The sequence below is a fragment of the Pseudophryne corroboree genome, chromosome 11 (assembly GCF_028390025.1).
Source record: "Pseudophryne corroboree isolate aPseCor3 chromosome 11, aPseCor3.hap2, whole genome shotgun sequence".
NCBI classification, from domain to species: Eukaryota; Metazoa; Chordata; class Amphibia; order Anura; family Myobatrachidae; genus Pseudophryne; species Pseudophryne corroboree.
The window spans coordinates 70,972,585-70,991,407 of record NC_086454.1 but is presented as its reverse complement, the minus strand read 5'-3'; the positions used below and the strand labels follow the sequence as shown (position 1 = coordinate 70,991,407).

At 50.3% G+C, this 18,823-nt stretch overlaps 1 protein-coding gene and 1 long non-coding RNA gene across 3 annotated transcripts in view; one reads left to right on the top strand and one right to left on the bottom strand.

Annotated features, from left to right (window-relative positions):
- The window catches only part of LOC134968873 (uncharacterized), a 44,328-nt gene extending 38,836 nt beyond the window's left edge, over positions 1 to 5,492 (bottom strand). The window contains exon 1 of the long non-coding RNA XR_010189346.1: positions 5,303 to 5,492. This is a non-coding gene — a long non-coding RNA (uncharacterized LOC134968873). The remainder of the gene's footprint in view (positions 1 to 5,302) is intronic.
- Positions 1 to 18,823, top strand: part of LIN7C (lin-7 homolog C, crumbs cell polarity complex component) — a 298,049-nt gene that overhangs the window by 191,614 nt on the left and 87,612 nt on the right. The window contains exon 1 of one of the 2 annotated variants that reach the window (XM_063944413.1): positions 5,492 to 5,610. The exons of the other annotated variant lie outside the window; for it this stretch is intronic. Coding sequence (XP_063800483.1) covers positions 5,574 to 5,610 — 37 coding nt within the window. The 5' untranslated portion in view covers positions 5,492 to 5,573. Of the gene's footprint in view, positions 1 to 5,491; positions 5,611 to 18,823 lie in introns of those variants that run through there. 2 annotated transcript variants of the gene reach the window in all.

The window sequence follows — 18,823 nt, the reverse complement described above, 5'->3', positions numbered from 1 at the left end:
GCTTTGATCAGGGTAGGGATGACTTCATCTGGAATGCCTTTTTCCATCAGGATCCGGCGTTCAACCGCCATGCCGTCAAACGCAGCCGCGGTAAGTCTTGGAACAGACAAGGTCCCTGCTGGAGCAGGTCCTTTCTTAGAGGTAGAGGCCACGGGTCCTCCGTGAGCATCTCTTGCAGTTCCGGGTACCAAGTTCTTCTTGGCCAATCCGGAGCCACGAGTATAGTCTTCACTCCTCTCCTTCTTATGATTCTCAGTACTTTTGGAATGAGAGGCAGAGGAGGGAACACATACACCGACTGGTACACCCACGGTGTTACCAGAGCGTCCACCGCTATTGCCTGAGGGTCCCTTGACCTGGCGCAATATCTGTCCAGTTTTTTGTTGAGACGGGACGCCATCATGTCCACCTTTGGTTTTTCCCAACGGTTTACAATCACTTGAAAGACTTCTGGGTGAAGTCCCCACTCCCCCGGGTGGAGGTCGTGTCTGCTGAGGAAGTCTGCTTCCCAGTTGTCCACTCCCGGAATGAACACTGCTGACAGTGCCACCACATGATTTTCCGCCCAGCGAAGAATCCTTGCAGCTTCTGCTATTGCCCTCCTGCTTCTTGTGCCGCCCTGTCTGTTGATGTGGGCGACTGCCGTGATGTTGTCCGATTCGGAGGGAGACGTTGGTAGAGCAGACTTCAGGAACCGGCGAGGGGGAGACGTCTCGAATTCCAATTTGTACCCCTGTGATACTACCTGCAGGATCCAGGGGTCCACTTGCGAGTGAGCCCACTGCGCGCTGAAATTCTTGAGACGCCCCCCCACCGTGCCTGAGTCCGCTTGTAAGGCCCCAGCGTCATGCTGAAGACTTGGCAGAAGCGGGGGAGGGCTTCTGCTCCTGTGAAGAGGCTGCCTGGTGCAGTCTTTTTCCCCTTCCTCTGCCCCGGGGCAGAAATGAGTGGCCTTTTGCCCGCTTGCCCTTATGGGAACGAAAGGACTGAGTTTGAAAAGACGGTGTCTTTTTCTGCTGAGAGGTGACCTGGGGTAAAAAGGTGGATTTTCCAGCCGTTGCTGTGGCCACCAGGTCCGATAGACCGACCCCAAATAACTCCTCCCCTTTATACGGCAATACTTCCATATGTCGTTTGGAATCCGCATCACCTGACCACTGTCGCGTCCATAACGCTCTTCTGGCAGAAATGGACATCGCACTCACTCTAGATGCCAGGGTGCAAATATCCCTCTGTGCATCTCGCATATATAGTAATGCATCCTTTAAATGCTCTATAGTTAATAATATACTGTCCCTATCCAGGGTATCAATATTTTCAGTCAGGGAATCCGACCAAGCCACTCCAGCACTGCACATCCAGGCTGAGGCGATTGCTGGTCGCAGTATAACACCAGTATGTGTGTATATACCTTTTAGGATATTTTCCAGCCTTCTATCAGCTGGTTCCTTAAGGGCGGCCGTATCGGGAGACGGTAACGCCACTTGTTTTGATAAGCGTGTGTTTTTTATCGGGGGAAAACCACGCTTTATCACACACCTCATTTAATTCATCTGATTCAGGAAAAACTACTGGTAGTTTTTTCACACCCCACATAATACCCTTTTTTGTGGTACTTGTAGTGTCAGAAATATTCAATGCCTCCTTCATTGCCGTGATCATGTAACGTGTGGCCCTACTGGACATTACGTTTGTCTCCTCACCGTCGACACTGGATTCAGTATCCGTGTCTGGGTCTGTGTCGACCATCTGAGGTAACGGGCGTTTTAGCGCCCCCGACGGTGTCTGAGACGCCTGAACAGGCACTAATTGATTTGCCGGCTGTCTCATGTCGTCAACAGTTTTTTGCAAAGTGCTGACACTGTCACGTAATTCTTTAAATACGACCATCCAGTCAGGTGTCGACTCCCTAGGGGGTGACATCACTAACACAGGCAATTGCTCTGCTTCCACATCATTTTCCTCCTCATACATGTCGACACAATCGTACCGACACCCAGCACACACACAGGGAATGCTCTGAAAGAGGACAGGACCCCACGAGCCCTTTGGGGAGACAGAGGGAGAGTTTGCCAGCACACACCAGAGCGCTATATATATATACAGGGATAACCTTATGTAAGTGTTACTCCCTTTATAGCTGCTGTTTTATATTAGCTGCCAATAGTGCCCCCCCCTCTCTTGTTTTACCCTGATTCTGTAGCAGGACTGCAGGGGAGAGTCTGGGAGCCTTCCTTCCAGCGGAACTGTGAGGGAAAATGGCGCTTGTGTGCTGAGGAGATAGGCTCCGCCCCCTTCACGGCGGCCTTTTCTCCCGCTTTTTTTAGGAAAACTGGCAGGGGTGAAATGCATCCATATAGCCCAGGAGCTATATGTGATGTATTTCTTTAGCCATATAAGGTTTAAACATGTTTTATTGCGTCTCAGGGCGCTCCCCCCCAGCGCCCTGCACCCTCAGTGACCGGAGTGTGAAGTGTGCTGAGAGCAATGGCGCACAGCTGCAGTGCTGTGCGCTACCTTATCTGAAGACAGGAACGTCTTCTGCCGCCGATTTCTCCGGACCTCTTCGCTCTTCTGGCTCTGTAAGGGGGCCGGCGGCGCGGCTCCGGGACCCATCCAGGCTGAACCTGTGATCGTCCCTCTGGAGCTAATGTCCAGTAGCCAAGAAGCCCAATCCACTCTGCACGCAGGTGAGTTCGCTTCTTCTCCCCTTAGTCCCACGATGCAGTGAGCCTGTTGCCAGCAGGACTCACTGAAAATAAAAAACCTATTTAAACTTTTACTTCTAAGCAGCTCAGGAGAGCCACCTAGCATGCACCCTTCTCGTTCGGGCACAAAAATCTAACTGAGGCTTGGAGGAGGGTCATAGGGGGAGGAGCCAGTGCACACCAGCTAGTCTAAAGCTTTTACTTTTTGTGCCCAGTCTCCTGCGGAGCCGCTATTCCCCATGGTCCTTACGGAAGTCACAGCATCCACTAGGACGTCAGAGAAATCCACTTTGTGCAGTCTGTGCACAACCCAGGGCTTACTCCTCCAGTGTGATGAGAACAGGCCGTTTGGGGCCTGAGCTGACGTCACACACCCTCCCTGCAAACGCATGGACACGCCTTCGTTTTCCCAAACAATCCCAGTAAACGCTAAGTTGCCACCCACAAACAGCCTCTTCCTGTCAACCACCTTGCAAACGCCCGTGCAATCGGATTTTTTGCACCATCCCGTCGCTGACTGGCGATGCCCGTTGTTACTGTCCGACGCGTGTGTGCATTGCGGTGCATCTGCATGCGCAGTTAGGACCTGATCACCCACTGTGCAAAAATGCACAGCAGCGATCAGATCTAAATTACCCAAGTCTGCGCATGCGTCCGAGTTGCATAGCCCATGCTCCCCAATTGTCAGTGCTCAGAGATGCAGTACAGAATCAGATGCAGGGTCAATGAATTTTAGTGGGCGTGCCTGGGATGTAATAGGTGGGTACCAAAGTCGATGCAGGCGAGTCGCTGAAAGTGGCTACTTCCAAAAACGCACAGTAGCTAACACAGGAGGCCATGCTCAGACAGAGAAACTGCACCTGCCTAAGGCTGGTACAAGTTTCAATGATGCAACCTATCGTGTGTCCAACTCTTCAAGAGGAAAATGGACCGTCTCAAGACGCTGTAAGTGGGAGTCCCAGTTTTGAGAAAAATCAGATGCAGCATTAGCACAAGACACAGACACGTCTGGGCACACCCCAAGACATTTGGCAGGAGGGAATCGTGTCTCTCTCTGAGTCTGTGATGTGAGCAGGCAAAGTGGGCATGACCATGCGGAAAACGCTTCCCTGCACTATCTGCATGTGATGTGCAATGAGAGAGACCTACCTACTTTTCTCTCCCCTCTCCCCAAAGCGAGCTACAGCAGGTCAGTTACTGAAATATAATAAACATAATATGCAGCATAAATATAATAAGTATAGTATGCAGCATAATAATCCATAAGCAGGACGGGTGAGTTTGTGTTTTTTTTAAAGGAAGGGAGTGGCTGCTTTATTATTTGTAATCCTAGTTACCAGACTGTCAAAATGACGGAACAACATAACAGTAAGGTAGAGCACCAGTGGCCGCTGGCACACAAATCACTTGAAGTCCCCCCTCAAAGGTGAGGAGCAGTGTTAGCCTTTTATTATATAGGATATGCTACCAAATGCATACCCTCCAACCAGGGGCGGATTGGGAACAAAAAGCGGCCCTGGAAAAATTTGTACTAGTGGCCCCACATGGGCAGCACCAGAGGTGTAAGGTCTAGCCATGGGCCATGGCAGCAGCACCCTCCCCCCAAGACTATCCAGATAGTGGGTATGTCCAGCATCAAGGGGGAAGTTAAAAAGAAATAAAATTAAATGTTATGAGCACATTATATGATACATCTTCAGAATTTAGTAAATTATATCATTCTTTAGAAAGATATATTTTCTTGCTTATTACACCAACCGTATCCCAATCACTATTCACTCAATCTTTTATGTCAGCCAAGCAGGCAGACAGAGCATACACTAGAACCTCTGCAATCACAGGCTAAGTGGCAAAGTCATTTTCATATATGCAAATTATTTATTTTTATTATCTTATTCATTACGTCTATAAAAAGGATCACATATCCTCAAACAAAACAGGCCCCGCTGGTGTGCCGGCCCACCGGGAATCTTCCCTGTAAACCCTATGGCCGATCCGCCTCTGCCTCCAGCAATTAACACATAAAGGTGGTCATTCCGAGTTGTTCGTACGTTATTTTTTTTCGCAACGGAGCGATTAGTCGCTAATGCGCATGCGCAATGTCCACAGTGCGACTGCGCCAAGTAAATTTGCTATGCAGTTAGGTTTTTTACTCACGGCATTACGAGGTTTTTTTCTTCGTTCTGGTGATCGTAATGTGATTGACAGAAAGTGGGTGTTTCTGGGCGGAAACGGTAGATGCTAGAATCAAGTGGGCTAAGGGACCTTTTCCGTAAGGGGGAGGAGTTACGACGCAAGGGGGAGGAGCTAGGCCAGCGGGATAGTTCCTCTACTATCCACGCCACCAACTATTACCTTTAGTAATTAGGTGGTGAGCGAAGCGGAGCGAGCCACCGTGCCCGAAGCGTGGCGAGCGTACTTTTCGGGTACCCTGTTCGCCCGTAGCTCCTCCCCCTGGTGACGTAGCTCCTCCCCTCAATACGTCACAAGGTCCCTTCAGCCCCTCCGATATAGAACCAACCCTTTTCCTATACTTTCAGTGGATGTTCGGAATGCCAAAAATCGGTACAGACCATAAAAAAAAGGTACTGTACCTGCCAGAATGGTACTGTTGTTGTCAATTCTGGGGCCCCATTTTAACAGACACAGGGAATCACATAGCAGTCCTGACTCCCACACAGTAGCATACTGAGGCACAAGGTAATGCAGGGATGACACACGGGTCCGGCCACTCTGGTGAGGGACTGAGCGGTGGTACTAGCAGAGGTATAAGCCACAAGAAGCACCCACCTCCTACACACCAGCTGAGCTCAGTCACCTTACGTCACTTCCGCCAGTGCTAGTGCTGCTGCTGCCGGGGACAAGATGGCGGTGTCCGGGGAACCTGTGCGGCTGGACAGAGGTGAGACGTGCGGAGGTCCCCACTGCCCGTGCAGGGAGAGGAGAGGAGCGGGATACGTGCACGGGCCGAGGACTACTCCTTGCTTTGTGACTCCTTGTCCGCCATGACAGTTAGGGGAATAGATGCCAGTACTAGTCCCGGGCTCTGTAGCGCAGGTGTATGGGGGTCGCTGCTGCTGCTGCTCTCATTAGGCTGTCACCCAGCCTCCCGTGTCCTCTAGCTGGAGGCCAGCCTCGCTGTACTGTATGCGAGCCTCCCTTATTACAGTGTGAGGGAGAGTAGACCCTCAGATTATAGGAAGCCTCGGTTATGTGGGGAGGGGGGACCTGCAGTTGCCCTTGGAATATAGCTATGTTACACCTCTGTGCACACTATACAGTGATGTTCCCGTCACAGCTCTGCATGCCTAATGCTCTCTCCTGTCCCATAGCTTTGCCTCTTAGGGGTTATTCAATTGTTTGAAAAGTCAGTTGGGTGTCTGTTTTTTCCTATTTAATAGACAGGAAAAAACAGGCACCCAACCGACTTTTCAAACAATTGAATTCCTCCCTTAGTTTTTGTTTTATTTTTGTGCTTACTTAATGGACATTGTGAATGTCTTCTCTATTGTGTTTTGTTTCAGTTTGTCTTTTTTATTTATTTATATATTTTAGTTTCCAGTTCATTACTTTGTGTCATAACTCCAATATTTTCTGCAATTATATGATCTTGTCTCTAGTGGGCGGCATATGCGCAAGTCATTGGGAACATGGCTTCGGCGCAATGGGGGTAATTCAGATCTGATCACCACAATGCGCAGGCGCATTGAACAACAACGGGCATTTCCGATCAGCGATGGGATGGTGCGAAAATTCAGATCGCACGGGCATTGGCAAGGTGATTGACAGGAAGAGTTCATTTGTGGGTGGCAACTGAACGTTTACAGGGAGTGTCCGAAAAACGCAGGCGGTTTCAGGGAGGGTGTCTGATGTCATCTCCGGCCCCGGTCAGCCTGATGTGATCGCACTGTAGGAGTAAGTCCTCAGCTGTGCACAGACTGCACAAAGTGGATTTTAACAGCTCTGCGTACACGTGGGATTGCACACTTGCACTGCGAATATACACTCCCCCTGGAGGCGGTTACTGGCTGATCGCAGGACAGCAAAATTAGCAGCCCAGTGATCAAATCTGAATTACCCCCCCCATGTTCCCACTGATTTTTCTGCTGTGCCTGTTCAAAACGGCAGGAATATGACTGCTGCGCCATTTTCCCAGTGATTTGTGTTGCGCTACTGATGTGGGACTCCGGAGCCTTGTGTATAAACATGATTTGCAGTGTGGGGCCCGCTGGACCCCACAATCCTTACACCCGTTATAGATATGCCACTGATTAACATAAATCCAGAAATGATAGTGGAAACTTATTAGGGATGGAAAGCCCGGCATCAGATCATAGTGTTCACTCTAGGATCTGGGCAGGGCAGGGCGCCGGACTGTGAGGGGCAGAATCGTGCGTGCGCGGCTTTGCTGTGCACGTCAAAAAAGGGGTGTGGCCACGCAAAATAGGGGTGTGTGGTCAATACACGTAATAAAAGTGGGCGGTTCAGCCCACAGACGGGAGAGCGTGGGCGGCTGGCGGCGTCACTGTTGGGGACGTGCGGTGCTGGGCTTCCCCCAAGCTCTCACAGCGTGAATGGATGCCGCACGCATGCGCATGGCATCTTTACACGCTGGGAGGGCAGAAAGCGGGCGTCCGTTCTATCAGGGCGCCGCAGAAAGGGCAGGGTGGATTTTGCCCTTAAAAAATCAGGCAGGGCGCAGCGCCCTGCTAAAACAGCCTAGTGTGAACACTAGATCATGTGATGCGCAGAAGTAGCCAGGGATTCGTGCATGCTGAGTCGCTCCTGGGTCTCCGCATCTAAATATATGCAGGCAGCCACTGGATGTACGTTGCGGAAAGCAGCATTCTATGGCTGTCATCTATCAAAAACTTGCTGTAAGTTGGAAAAAGCATTTCCATTGGATCTGTGAAATCGTTGGTTGGGTTTCCAGTGTCCATCCCTAAAACAATGTTGTTGTGTTTTTTTTTCTCTTTTTTTAAATCCGGTGATAATATTTAATATTGACCACTCACTTTGTGTATCCCCAAAATAACACTGATGCCTATATTGATTTTACTGGCATTGATAGGATCTTCATTGGGCATGTCGGAAGATGATCTCTGTTGGGTTGTCTGTGTGTGAGTGAGATACTCTTCCGAACTGCACAAACGTGACCTGGGGGACTGTTAATAGGAGAAGAAGCTGGATACACACTGGCCAATATATCGTGATCCTGTTGGCGGGTGTGTACCCCCCTATATGTCTGTGAACTACATCGTTCATAGACATATCGCGTCGGCAGTGCAGCACAGGTGATGGCCAATATATCGGGCCGGTTGTAAGGGCGGTCTGCTGCAGGGGGCTGACATCACAGTTGGGCGGGCAAATTCAAATCGTTGCCCAGCTGGGATTCCTGGTTGACACGTCTTTCTCATACCAGCCTTGTCATTTTGACAGTCTGGTAACTAGGATTACAAATAATAAAGCAGCCTTTCTCTTCTTTGCTGGCTTTCCGACCCGGCAATATACCGGGTCGGTTGCCATAGCAGCGGGGGGCGCAGCAGCAGCAGGGGCGGGGGTGGAGGCGGCGCTGGGAGATAAGCTCATCTCCTGCGCCGCCTCTCCCTGTGCTGTGAATGGGAGCCGTGTCGCATCGAAACGGCTCCCATTCACACTGCACCTGACCTGGTATTCAACCCGGTAATAACCCTTCTTTTTAACCGGGTTGAATTACCGGGTCAGGCGACCCGCTAATTCTGCAAAGGTGCTTTCACATTTCGCACTGACCCGTTTCGACACGGCAATATGCCGTGTCGATACCGGGTTATTTGTGCGATGTGAAAGGGGTATGTTGCCCATGAAACAGCTGTCTGAAAATTACCCGACAAATATCCGTAATTTCTCTAACGTTCTAGAGGATGCTGGGACTCCGTAGGGACCATGGGAATAGACGGGCTCCGCAGGAGACATGGGCACTTTAAGAATGACTTTGGATCTGGGTGTGCACTGGCTCCTCCCTCTATGCCCCTCCTCCAGACCCCAGTTTGATACTGTGCCCAGAGGAGATGGGTGCACTTCAGGGAGCTCTCCTGAGCTTCCTGACAGAAAGTAAATTTCTCTGACGTCCTAGTGGATGCTGGGAACTCCGAAAGGACCATGGGGAATAGCGGCTCCGCAGGAGACTGGGCACAAAAGTAAAAGCTTTAGGACTACCTGGTGTGCACTGGCTCCTCCCCCTATGACCCTCCTCCAAGCCTCAGTTAGATTTTTGTGCCCGAACGAGAAGGGTGCACACTAGGTGGCTCTCCTGAGCTGCTTAGTGAAAAAGTTTAAGTATAGGTTTTTTATTTTCAGTGAGTCCTGCTGGCAACAGGTTCACTGCACCGAGGGACTAAGGGGAGAAGAAGCGAACTCACCTGCGTGCAGAGTGGATTGGGCTTCTTAGGCTACTGGACATTAGCTCCAGAGGGACGATCAGAGGCCCAGCCATGGATGGGTCCCAGAGCCGCACCGCCGGCCCCCTTACAGAGCCAGAAGACAGAAGAGGTCCGGGAAATCGGCGGCAGAAGACGTCCTGTCTTCAATAAGGTAGCGCACAGCACCGCAGCTGTGCGCCATTGCTCTCAGCACACTTCACACTCCGGTCACTGAGGGTGCAGGGCGCTGGGGGGGGGTGCTCTGAGACGCAATAAAAACACCTTAGATGGCGAAAAATACATCACATATAGCTCCTGGGCTATATGGATGCATTTAACCCCGGCCAGTTTTTCCTTAAAAAAGCGGGAGAAAGGCTCCGCCCCCTTCTCGGCGGCCTATCTCCTCAGCACACAAGCGCCATTTTCCCTCACAGCTCCGCTGGAAGGACGTCTCCCTGACTCTCCCCTGCAGTCCTGCACTACAGAAACAGGGTAAAACAAGAGAGGGGGGCCACTAATTTGGCAGATTAATCAATACAGCTGCTATATAAGGGAAAAACACTTATAGAAGGTTATCCCTGTATATATATAGCGCTCTGGTGTGTGCTGGCAAACTCTCCCTCTGTCTCCCCAAAGGGCTAGTGGGGTCCTGTCCTCTATCAGAGCATTCCCTGTGTGTGTGCTGTGTGTCGGTACGTTGTGTCGACATGTATGAGGAGGAAAATGGTATGGAGGCGGAGCAATTGCCTGTAATAGTGATGTCACCCCCTAGGGAGTCGACACCTGACTGGATGGTCTTATGGAAGGAATTACGTGATAGCGTCAGCACTTTACAAAAGACTGTTGACGACATGAGACAGCCGGCAAATCAGTTATTACCTGTCCAGGCGTCTCAAACACCGTCAGGGGCTCTAAAGCGCCCGTTACCTCAGATGGTCGACACAGACCCAGACACGGACACTGACTCCAGTGTCGACGGTGAGGAAACAAACGTGTTTTCCAGTAGGGCCACACGTTACATGATCACGGCAATGAAGGAGGTTTTGAACATTTCTGATACTACAAGTACCACAAAAAAGGGTATTATGTGGGGTGTGAAAAAACTACCCGTAGTTTTTCCTGAATCAGATGAATTAAATGAGGTGTGTGATGAAGCGTGGGTTTCCCCTGATAAAAAACTGCTAATTTCTAAAAAATTATTGGCATTATACCCTTTCCCGCCAGAGGTTAGGGCGCGTTGGGAAACACCCCCTAGGGTAGATAAGGCGCTCACACGCTTATCAAAACAAGTGGCGATACCGTCTCCTGATACGGCCGCCCTCAAGGAGCCAGCTGATAGGAAGCTGGAAAATATCCTAAAAAGTATATACACACATACTGGTGTTATACTGCGACCAGCAATCGCCTCAGCCTGGATGTGCAGTGCTGGGGTGGCTTGGTCGGATTCCCTGACTGAAAATATTGATACCCTGGACAGGGACAGTATATTATTGACTATAGAGCATTTAAAGGATGCATTTCTATATATGCGAGATGCACAGAGGGATATTTGCACTCTGGCATCAAGAGTAAGTGCGCTGTCCATTTCTGCCAGAAGAGGGTTATGGACGCGACAGTGGTCAGGTGATGCAGATTCCAAACGGCATATGGAAGTATTGCCGTATAAAGGGGAGGAGTTATTTGGGGTCGGTCTATCGGACCTGGTGGCCATGGCAACGGCTGGGAAATCCACCTTTTTACCCCAAGTCACCTCTCAGCAGAAAAAGACACCGTCTTTTCAGGCTCAGTCCTTTCGTCCCCATAAGGGCAAGCGGGCAAAAGGCCACTCATATCTGCCCCGGGGCAGAGGAAGGGGAAAAAGACTGCAGCAGGCAGCCTCTTCCCAGGAACAGAAGCCCTCCCCCGCTTCTGCCAAGTCCTCAGCATGACGCTGGGGCCTTGCAAGCGGACTCGGGTACGGTGGGGGGTCGTCTCAAGAATTTCAGCGCGCAGTGGGCTCACTCGCAAGTGGACCCCTGGATCCTGCAGGTAGTATCTCAGGGGTACAAATTGGAGTTCGAGACGTCTCCCCCTCGCCGGTTCCTGAAGTCTGCTTTACCAACGTCTCCCTCCGACAGGGAGGCGGTATTGGAAGCCATTCACAAGCTGTATTCCCAGCAGGTGATAATCAAGGTACCCCTCCTACAACAGGGAAAGGGGTATTATTCCACGCTGTTTGTGGTACCGAAGCCGGACGGCTCGGTGAGACCTATTTTAAATCTGAAATCCTTGAACTCTTACATACAAAGGTTCAAATTCAAGATGGAGTCACTCAGAGCAGTGATAGCGAACCTGGAAGAAGGGGACTATATGGTGTCTCTGGACATCAAGGATGCTTACCTCCATGTCCCAATTTGCCCTTCTCACCAAGGGTACCTCAGGTTTGTGGTACAGAACTGTCACTATCAGTTTCAGACGCTGCCGTTTGGATTGTCCACGGCACCCCGGGTCTTTACCAAGGTAATGGCCGAAATGATGATTCCTCTTCGAAGAAAAGGCGTCTTAATTATCCCTTACTTGGACGATCTCCTGATAAGGGCAAGGTCCAGGGAACAGTTAGAGGTCGGAGTAGCACTATCTCAAGTAGTACTACGACAGCACGGGTGGATTCTAAATATTCCAAAATCGCAGCTGATTCCGACGACACGTCTGCTGTTCCTAGGGATGATTCTGGACACAGTCCAGAAAAAGGTGTTTCTCCCGGAGGAGAAAGCCAGGGAGTTATCCGAGCTAGTCAGGAACCTCCTAAAACCAGGCCAAGTGTCAGTGCATCAATGCACAAGGGTCCTGGGAAAAATGGTGGCTTCTTACGAAGCGATTCCATTCGGCAGATTCCACGCAAGAACTTTTCAGTGGGATCTGCTGGACAAATGGTCCGGATCGCATCTTCAGATGCATCAGCGGATAACCCTGTCTCCAAGGACAAGGGTGTCTCTCCTGTGGTGGTTGCAGAGTGCTCATCTTCTAGAGGGTCGCAGATTCGGCATTCAGGACTGGGTCCTGGTGACCACGGATGCCAGCCTGAGAGGCTGGGGAGCAGTCACACAGGGAAGAAATTTCCAGGGCTTGTGGTCAAGCATGGAAACGTCATTTCACATAAATATCCTGGAACTAAGGGCCATTTACAATGCCCTAAGTCAAGCAAGGCCTCTGCTTCAGGGTCAGCCGGTGTTGATCCAGTCGGACAACATCACGGCAGTCGCCCACGTAAACAGACAGGGCTACACAAGAAGCAGGAGGGCAATGGCAGAAGTTGCAAGGATTCTTCGCTGGGCGGAAAATCATGTGATAGCACTGTCAGCAGTGTTCATTCCGGGAGTGGACAACTGGGAAGCAGACTTCCTCAGCAGACACGACCTCCACCCGGGGGAGTGGGGACTTCACCCAGAAGTCTTCCACATGATTGTGAACCGTTGGGAAAAACCAAAGGTGGACATGATGGCGTCCCGCCTCAACAAAAAACTAGACAGATATTGCGCAGGGTCAAGGGACCCTCAGGCAATAGCTGTGGACGCTCTGGTAACACCGTGGGTGTACCAGTCAGTGTATGTGTTCCCTCCTCTGCCTCTCATACCCAAGGTACTGAGAATCATAAGAAGGAGAGGAGTAAGGACTATACTCGTGGCTCCGGATTGGCCAAGAAGGACTTGGTACCCGGAACTTCAAGAGATGCTCACGGAGGACCCGTGGCCTCTACCTCTAAGAAAGGACCTGCTCCAGCAGGGACCCTGTCTGTTCCAAGACTTACCGCGGCTGCGTTTGACGGCATGGCGGTTGAACGCCGGATCCTGAAGGAAAAAGGCATTCCGGATGAAGTCATCCCTACCCTGATCAAAGCCAGGAAGGATGTAACCGTGCAACATTATCACCGTATTTGGCGTAAATATGTTGCGTGGTGTGAGGCCAGGAAGCCCCTACAGAGGAATTTCAACTGGGTCGTTTCCTGCATTTCCTGCAAACAGGACTGTCTATGGGCCTAAAATTAGGGTCCATTAAGGTTCAAATTTCGGCCCTGTCGATTTTCTTCCAGAAAGAACTGGCTTCAGTTCCTGAAGTTCAGAAGTTTGTCAAGGGGGTACTGCATATACAGCCTCCTTTTGTGCCTCCAGTGGCACCTTGGGATCTCAATGTAGTTTTGGGGTTCCTAAAATGACATTGGTTTGAACCACTCACCACTGTGGACTTAAAATATCTCACATGGAAAGTGGTAATGCTGTTAGCCCTGGCTTCAGCCAGGCGTGTCTCAGAATTGGCGGCTTTATCCTATAAAAGCCCTTACCTAATTTTTCATACGGACAGGGCAGAATTGAGGTCTCGTCCTCAATTTCTCCCTAAGGTGGTTTCAGCGTTTCACTTAAACCAGCCTATTGTGGTACCTGCGGCTACTAGGGACTTGGAGGACTCCAAGTTGCTGGACGTAGTCAGGGCCCTGAAAATATATGTTTCCAGGACGGCTGGAGTCAGAAAATCTGACTCGCTGTTTATCCTGTATGCACCCAACAAGCTGGGTGCTCCTGCTTCTAAGCAGACTATTGCTCGTTGGATTTGTAGTACAATTCAGCTTGCACATTCTGTGGCAGGCCTGCCACAGCCAAAATCTGTAAAAGCCCATTCCACAAGGAAAGTGGGCTCATCTTGGGCGGCTGCCCGAGGGGTCTCGGCTTTACAACTTTGCCGAGCAGCTACTTGGTCAGGGGCAAACACGTTTGCTAAATTCTACAAATTTGATACCCTGGCTGAGGAGGACCTGGAGTTCTCTCATTCGGTGCTGCAGAGTCATCCGCACTCTCCCGCCCGTTTGGGAGCTTTGGTATAATCCCCATGGTCCTTTCGGAGTTCCCAGCATCCACTAGGACGTCAGAGAAAATAAGAATTTACTTACCGATAATTCTATTTCTCGTAGTCCGTAGTGGATGCTGGGCGCCCATCCCAAGTGCGGATTGTCTGCAATACTTGTACATAGTTATTGTTACAAAAATCGGGTTATTATTGTTGTGAGCCATCTTTTCAGAGGCTCCTCTGTTATCATGCTGTTAACTGGGTTCAGATCACAGGTTGTACGGTGTGATTGGTGTGGCTGGTATGAGTCTTACCCGGGATTCAAAATCCTTCCTTATTGTGTACGCTCGTCCGGGCACAGTATCCTAACTGAGGCTTGGAGGAGGGTCATAGGGGGAGGAGCCAGTGCACACCAGGTAGTCCTAAAGCTTTTACTTTTGTGCCCAGTCTCCTGCGGAGCCGCTATTCCCCATGGTCCTTTTGGAGTTCCCAGCATCCACTACGGACTACGAGAAATAGAATTATCGGTAAGTAAATTCTTATTTTGTTAGGTTTTTTATTTTCAGGGAGCCTGCTGGCAACAGACTCCCTGCATCGAGGGACTGAGGGGAGAGAAGCAGACCTACTTCTGTGAGTTTCAAGGCTCTGCTTCTTAGGCTACTGGACACCATTAGCTCCAAAGGGAGTCAGAACACAGGTCTCACCCTGGAGTTTGTCCCGGAGCCACGCCGCCGTCCTCCTCATAGAGCCGGAAGATAGAAGCCGGGTGAGTATGAGAAGAAAAAGAAGACTTCAGAGGCGGCAGAAGACTTCATGATCTTCACTGAGGTAACGCACAGCAGTGCAGCTGTGCGCCATTGCTCCCACACACCTCACACACGGCAGTCACTGTAAGGGTGCAGGGCGCAGGGGGGGCGCCCTGGGCAGCAATACAAACCTGATTTCTGGCAAAAGAGATATATATACAGCTAGGCACTGTATATATAAAGAGCCCCCGCCAGTTTTTATTATATTTAAGCGGGACAGAAGCCCACCGCCGAGGGGGCGGGGCTTCTCCCTCAGCACTCACCAGCGCCATTTTCTCCACAGCACAGCTGAGAGGAAGCTCCCCGGACTCTCCCCTGCTTATCCACGGTGAAAGAGGGTTTCAGAGAGGAGGGTGGGGGGGGCACATAATTGGCAGCAAATAATAGTATTACAGCGCTACTGGGTAAACACATTGTGTGTTTTTCCTGGGGTATTAGCACTGGGTGTGTGCTGGCATACTCTCTCTCTGTCTCTCCAAAGGGCCTTGTGGGGGAACTGTCTTCAGATAAGAGGATTCCCTGAGTGTGTGGTGTGTTGGTACGTGTGTGTCGACATGTCTGAGGTAAAAGACTTCTAAGGAGATGGAGCAAATGTGTGTGCGTGGTGTCTCCGTCGACAACGCCGACACCTGACTGGGTATGTGGAATTAAGTGCTGAGGTAAATTTATTGCACAAAAGATTAGAGAACAGACAGGGAATCTACCCATGTCTGTCCCTATGTCGCAGGGACCTTCAGAGTCTCAAAACGCCCACTATCCAAAATAATAGACACTGATACCGACACGGAGTCTGACTCCAGTGTCGACTACGATGATGCAAAGTTACAGCCAAAACTGTCAGAAAAGTATTCAATATATGAGTATTGTAATAAAAGATGTTTTGCATATCACTGATGACCCATCTGTCCCTGACACGAGGGTACACATGTTTAAGGGGAAGAAAGCTGAGATAACATTTCCCCCCTCTCATGAACCAAATGAATTGTGTGAAAAAGAGCGGGAATCTCCAGACAAGAAACTGCAGTTTCCCAAAAGAATTCTCATGGCGTATCCTTTCCCTGCTAGGGCCAGGATACGATGGGAATCCTCCCCTAAGGTGGACAAGGCGTTGACACGTTTACCCAAAAGGTAGCGCTGACATACCAAGATACAGCTACCCTCAGGGATCCTGCAGATAGCATGCAGAAAAGTACTTTGAAGTCCATTTACACACATTCTGGTACACTACTCAGACCGGCGATTGTGTCGGCAGGGGTTTATAGCGCTGTAGCAGCGTGGACAGATACCTTATCAGCGGAGATTGAAACCCTAGATAAGGATACCATGTTATTGACCCTAGGATATATAAAAGATGCTGTCTTATATATAAGACATGCTCAAAGAGACATTGGTCTACTGGGTTCTAGAGTCAACGCTATGTCGATTTCTGCTAGACGTGTCCTGTGGAACATGCAATGGACAGGTGATGCCGACTAAAAGAGGCATATGGAGGTTTTACCTTACAAGGGTGAGGAATTGGGTGGAGAAGAGCTCTTGGACCTGGTCTCCACAGCTATAACTGGTAAATCTGATCTTTTACCTTATATTCCCTCACAGCCTAAGAAAGCACGACATTATCAAATGCAGTCCTTTCGGTCGCAGAAAAACAAGAAAGTACGATGAGCGTCCTTTCTTACCAGAGGTAAGGGCACAGCTAGTTCCCAGGAACAGAAGTCCTCCCCGGCCTCTACTAAATCCACCGCATGACGCTGGGGCTCCGCTAAGGGAGTCCGCCCCAGTGGGAGCACGTCTTCGACTCTTCAGCCACATCTGAGTTCACTCATAGGTGGATCCCTGGGCAATAGAAATTGTTTCTCAGGGTTACAAGCTGGAATTCGAAGAGGTGCCTCCTCGCCGGTTTTCCTTATCGGCCCTACCGGCTTCTCCCCTAGAAAGGGAGATTATATTAAATACAATTCACACATTGTATCTCCAACAGGTGGTGCTCAAGGTTCCCCTCCTTCAACAAGGAAGGGGATATTACTCAACCTTGGCTGTAGTCCCGAAACCGGACGGTTCGGTCAGACCTATTTTAAAATTAAAATCTCTGAACCTATACTTGAAAAGGTTCAAATTCAAGGTGGAATCGCTCAGAGCGATCATCGCCAGCCTGGACGAGGGGGATTTTATGGTGTATCTAGACATAAAGTCTGCATACCTTCATGTTCCCATTTATCCACCCCACCAGGCGTACCTGAGAATTACGGTACAGTATTGTCATTACCAATTTCAGGGTAATTGGCAGAAATGATGGTGCTCATACGCAAGCAAGGAGTCACAATTGTCCCATACTTGGACGATCTCTTAATAAGGGCGAGATCAAAAGAGCAGTTGTTGAACAGCGTGTCACTTTCACTGAAGGTGTTACAGAAACACGTCTGGATTCTCAATATCCCAATGTCACAGTTGGTTCCTACGACTCGTCTGACCTTCTTGGGCATGATTCTGGATACGGACCAGAAAAGGGTTTTTCTTCCAATAGAAAAAGCTCAGGAACTCATGACTCTAGTCAAGAACCTGTTGAAGCCAAAACAAGTGTCATTGCATCATTGCACTCAAGTCCTGGGAAAAATGGTGGCGACGTACGAAGCCATTCCCTTCGGCAGGTTCCATGCAAGGACTTTCCAATGGGAACTATTGGACAAATGGTCCCGGTCACATCTGCAAATGCATCAGCGGATCACCCTGTCCCCCAGGGCCAGGGTATCTCTCCTGTGGTGGCTGCAGAGTGCTCACCTGCTAGAGGGCCGCAGTTTTGGCATTCAGGATCGGATCCTGGTGACCACGGACGTGAGCCTCCGAGGTGGGGGATCAGTCACACAGGGAAGAAATTTCCAAGGCCTTTGGTCCAGTCAAGAGACTTGTCTTCACATCAACATCCTGGAACTAAGGGCCATATACAACGCCCTACGTCAAGCGGAGACCTTACTTCGCGACCGACCAGTTCTGATCCAGTCAGACAATGTCACCGCAGTAGCTCATGTAAACCGCCAGGGCGGCACAAGGAGCTGAGTGGCGATGGCGGAAGCCACCAGAATTTTTTGCTGGGCGGAGAATCATGTAAGCGCACTGTCAGCAGTGTTCATTCCGGAAGTGGACAACTGGGAAGCAGACTTCCTCAGCAGACACGACCTGCATCCGGGAGAGTGGGGACTTCATCAGGAAGTCTTCGCACAGATTGCAAGTCGGTGGAGACTGCCCCAAATAGACATGATGGCGTCCTGTCTCAACAAAAAGCTACAAAGGTATTTTGCCAGGTCAAGAGATCCTCAGGCGGTAGCTGTGGACGCCCTAGTGACACCGTGGGTGTTCCAGTCGGTCTATGTATTCCCTCCTCTTCCTCTCATACCCAAGGTGTTGAGAATAATAAGAAAAAGAGGAGTGAGAACAATAATCATTGTTCCGGATTGGCCACGAAGGGCCTGTTATCCGGATCTGCAAGAAATGCTCACAGAAGATCCGTGGCCTCTTCCTCTAAGACAGGACCTGTTGCAACAGGGTCCCTGTCTGTTCCAAGGCTTACCGTGGCTGCGTTTGACGGCATGGCGGTTGAACGCCGGATCCTAGCGGAAAAAGGTATTTCGGATGAGGTCATTCCTACGCTAATAATGGCTAGGAAGGACGTGACATTTAAACATTATCACCGAATATGGCGAAAATATGTTTCTCTGACGTCCTAGTGGATGCTGGGAACTCCGTAAGGACCATGGGGAATAGCGGGCTCCGAAGGAGGCTGGGCACTCTAGAAAGATTTATGACTACCTGGTGTGCACTGGCTCCTCCCACTATGACCCTCCTCCAAGCCTCAGTTAGATCTTGTGCCCGGCCGAGGTTGGATGCACACTAGGGGCTCTCCTGAGCCTCTAGAAAGAAAGTATAGAATTAGGTTTTTTATTTTCAGTGAGACCTGCTGGCAACAGGCTCACTGCAGCTAGGGACTAAGGGGAGAAGAAGCGAACTCGCCTGCTTGCAGCCGGATTGGGCTTCTTAGGCTACTGGACACCATTAGCTCCAGAGGGATCGACCGCAGGCCCAGTCCTTGGTGTTCGGTCCC